This window comes from Cibotium barometz, chromosome 1, assembly GCF_041138505.1.
Source record: "Cibotium barometz isolate CiBa-2024 chromosome 1, ASM4113850v1, whole genome shotgun sequence".
Taxonomy (NCBI): domain Eukaryota; kingdom Viridiplantae; phylum Streptophyta; class Polypodiopsida; order Cyatheales; family Cibotiaceae; genus Cibotium; species Cibotium barometz.
Window position 1 is genome coordinate 35,757,100 of NC_141046.1, and position 3,302 is coordinate 35,760,401.

A 3,302-nucleotide genomic window follows, 5' to 3' on the forward strand; every position below is an offset into this window, starting at 1 on the left:
TAGAGAACTTTTTAATTGCCCTAGTTTGATTTTGGCTTGCAGCAATAACCTTTAGCCATTGAGAAGGTTAGAAATAGCCATAATACTGAATTCTCCATGTTGAAGCTTCACCCACCTTCCATAGTTAATCTCCCATGTGACCATAGCACATACTTAGATTAGTACAAGCTTGAAAAGGTCTACCCACAACAAATCAAAACCAAAGCACAGTTTTTTTACAGGCTATTTCAATGACCCATCTGTAGTAGTAGTACTACTACAAAATATTGTCCTCTCTTAGGTCATGCATACAAATCATAGTTTAAGTTGAGAAAGGGGAGAGAATTACATTTAAGATGATTAATTATTTTGTTATTATAAACAATTGACGAATTTCTAGTATAATTGTCAGCTCATACATTACATTCAAAGATGATCCCCAAGAAGAGCAACATTGATCACAACATGGGAAGAAAAGCAGGGTGGACATTGGGAAAAGCTCTCCTAAAATTTGTGTTTCTCTCTCCAATCTTTCTTACAATCCTTTTATGTTTTTGGGCAGCATCTGCTGTTCTACGTCCCTTGTCTACAAATCTCTTGAGGGTTTTCTCCAAGGAGGATGCAGATTGCATGGCCCAGTTCAAAGCCAATGATTTCCATGTACAATCAAATGGGTTCACAGACACTCATTTTCACCGCTTGCCACTAAAGCTCGAAGGATCATATGGCAACTGGAAGAGCTACAATACAGTACCTGCTAAGCCTTTGATAGATATTATGAAAAGCAATGGTGATAACAAAGCTGATGATAATCCATCAGCAAGTGCTGGTGCAGCTGATTATCAGGCAAATGAAGAAAAACCTAATTCAAATCTGGTAACCCAAGAGGCTTCAAATGAGAATCATCACCAGCAACAGATCTCCAAAACCGCAGAACAAGTTGCAGCAGAGGAGGTGATAAAGCTAATGGAAGACCTGAGAAGGACTGCATCCTATCACGATGACGCTTACTTGATCAAGTCAGATGTTGGCACAGGGAGAAACCCATCATGTGAAGGCAAAAGGGTGTTCATCTACGACCTCCCGACGAAGTTCAACGCGGATTTGCTCTACCAATGCCATCAGTTGATCCCATGGTCAAACATGTGTGACTACCTATCAAACTCTGGCATGGGCAAAGTGATAGAAGATCATCCATCACAAGTGGAGGGGTCAGAAGAAATTCTAGTCCCAGAAGGCCATTGGTATCAGACCCATCAATACTCATTAGAGATCATCTTCCATGAGAGGTTGAAGCAATACCCATGTTTGGTTGCAAACCCACAACATGCCAACCTCTTCTACATACCCTACTATGGAGGGCTTGATGTGCTGAGATGGCATTTTGTGGAAAATGTGAGCAATTCACAGAGAGATGAGCTGGGGTTGGAGCTCATAAGTTGGTTGAAAGGGCAGCCCACATGGGTTAAGAACAATGGGGCTGATCATGTTCTTGTGTTGGGCAAGATTTCATGGGATTTTCGCCGATGGAAGAATGACAATGGGTGGGGCAGCAGATTGTTGCTGCAGGAGGAGATGCAGAATCTCACCAAGCTGATGATAGAGAGGCAACCATGGCATGAGCATGATGTGGGGGTTCCCCATCCAACCTTCTTCCATCCAAGGCATGACAGGGACTTAAGGGCATGGCAAGGACACATCGATGGGGCCAAGAGGAGGCATCTTGTGAGCTTCGCCGGTCAACCCCGCCCGCAGCAGACTGAGAGCATAAGGTCTCACTTGATCAATCAATGTGTAAACAGCATTAATGGATCTAAAGATTCATCTTGCTACTTCTTGCAATGCACTGCAAATGCATGCTTGCAACCCAACACTACAATGCAGCTCTTTATCCACTCAGAATTTTGTTTGCAACCCCCAGGTGACAGTCCTACAAGACGGTCCATCTTCGACTCTCTCATAGCAGGGTGCATTCCTGTGCTCTTTGATCCTTACAGTGCCTACTATCAGTACCCATGGCACCTACCTGCAGACCCAACATCATACTCGGTCTATTTTCCTGCTAATGATGTGAGAGAAGGAAAGATTAATGTGATTGAAGAGCTCCGGAAGATACCTAAGAGTGTGAGAGAGGAGATCAGGCTTAGGATTATCTATGATATTATGCCAGGGTTAGTCTATGCTAAGCCTGGTGCGAGGCTCAGGGAGGTGGAAGATGCATTTCTAATCTCTCTACGAAGCTTGTTTTCCAGGGTATACCACAGGCTTAACAACAGTTTTGCAGCGGCCTAATTACCATATAGCCTCAACTCTTATAATTAGTGGGGGCGTCAACTTTCTGTTAGTGGGCTCTTTGTACACTACATGCATGTATCAACGCAAGCTCTTATTTCTTTTTCTTTTTGAAGCATCATCATCGGTAATCCAAGCTAATTGATGATGCGATCATAATTATGGTTTCCTCACGCTGGCAACTGGCGTGCAGGATTGGATCAACAATTAATTAAATAAAATAGCATGGAAGGCGATCCTTGAATTTCGATCCATCAAAAATTTATCTATTTCTCTGCTCTCTGATCTCCAGCTATTGGTTGAAAGATTTTCGGAACCGATAGATCTGATTGTTTAATTGCTATGTGCTCCATTGATGAATTATATGAAATCAAGCCCGCATGCGTCATCGAATTTCTGTCTAAAGTTCAAATTCTTTCCTGGCGTAACTTCGTTATCTTCTTTAATTCCAGTTAATATATCCGAGTTAGTAGTATTATTATAGTTGCTAAATAACTTTTTTAATTAATTAGTTGGTTGAACGGAGCGTGAACCTTAGAAAAAACAAAAGCTGGGTGAGTGCGCCCACGGAGAGAGAGAAGGAGAGACTCATGGAGGGAGCATGGAAAACCAAATCTTGTTTCCACCTACCTTATCAGCTAGGCTTGCTATATATTAATTACCAATTTTTTTTATCTCAAACCATGTGTAAGAGACTAAGAAAGCAGACAAATAAGTGTAGAAGAAAGCAATGTGTTAGAGTTTTCATCGAACGAAGCGTCTACATGGGTCGATTTTTTGCCCAATGTCTATGCATGCTACCTTTTACCCAACGCCCAATGCCCATGCAGGCCACTTGCAATATCCCCCATGAGCCCCGCATATAATAGATGAGTGGTTGTACAATAAGGCTCCTCACTTTGGGATCGTGTCATGTGGATGGGACACCCTTGAGGTAGGTCAATCGAGTTATACTTCAAGTCGCATCATCCCAAGTGGCAGTCACTAGACACTCGGGAGGAGGTAACTCGATCGAGTTACTAAACCTACCA

The 3,302-nt window shown here is 42.5% G+C and overlaps 1 protein-coding gene across 1 annotated transcript; it reads left to right on the forward strand.

Annotated features, from left to right (window-relative positions):
* Nucleotides 1–298: 298 nt before the first annotated feature.
* On the forward strand, nucleotides 299–2,575 carry LOC147641930 (putative xyloglucan galactosyltransferase GT20). The gene has a single exon (XM_086820844.1). The coding sequence runs from the start codon at nucleotides 412–414 to the stop codon at nucleotides 2,269–2,271; it is 1,860 nt and encodes a 619-aa protein (XP_086676970.1). The 5' UTR covers nucleotides 299–411; the 3' UTR covers nucleotides 2,272–2,575.
* The last annotated feature ends 727 nt before the right edge of the window (nucleotides 2,576–3,302 follow it).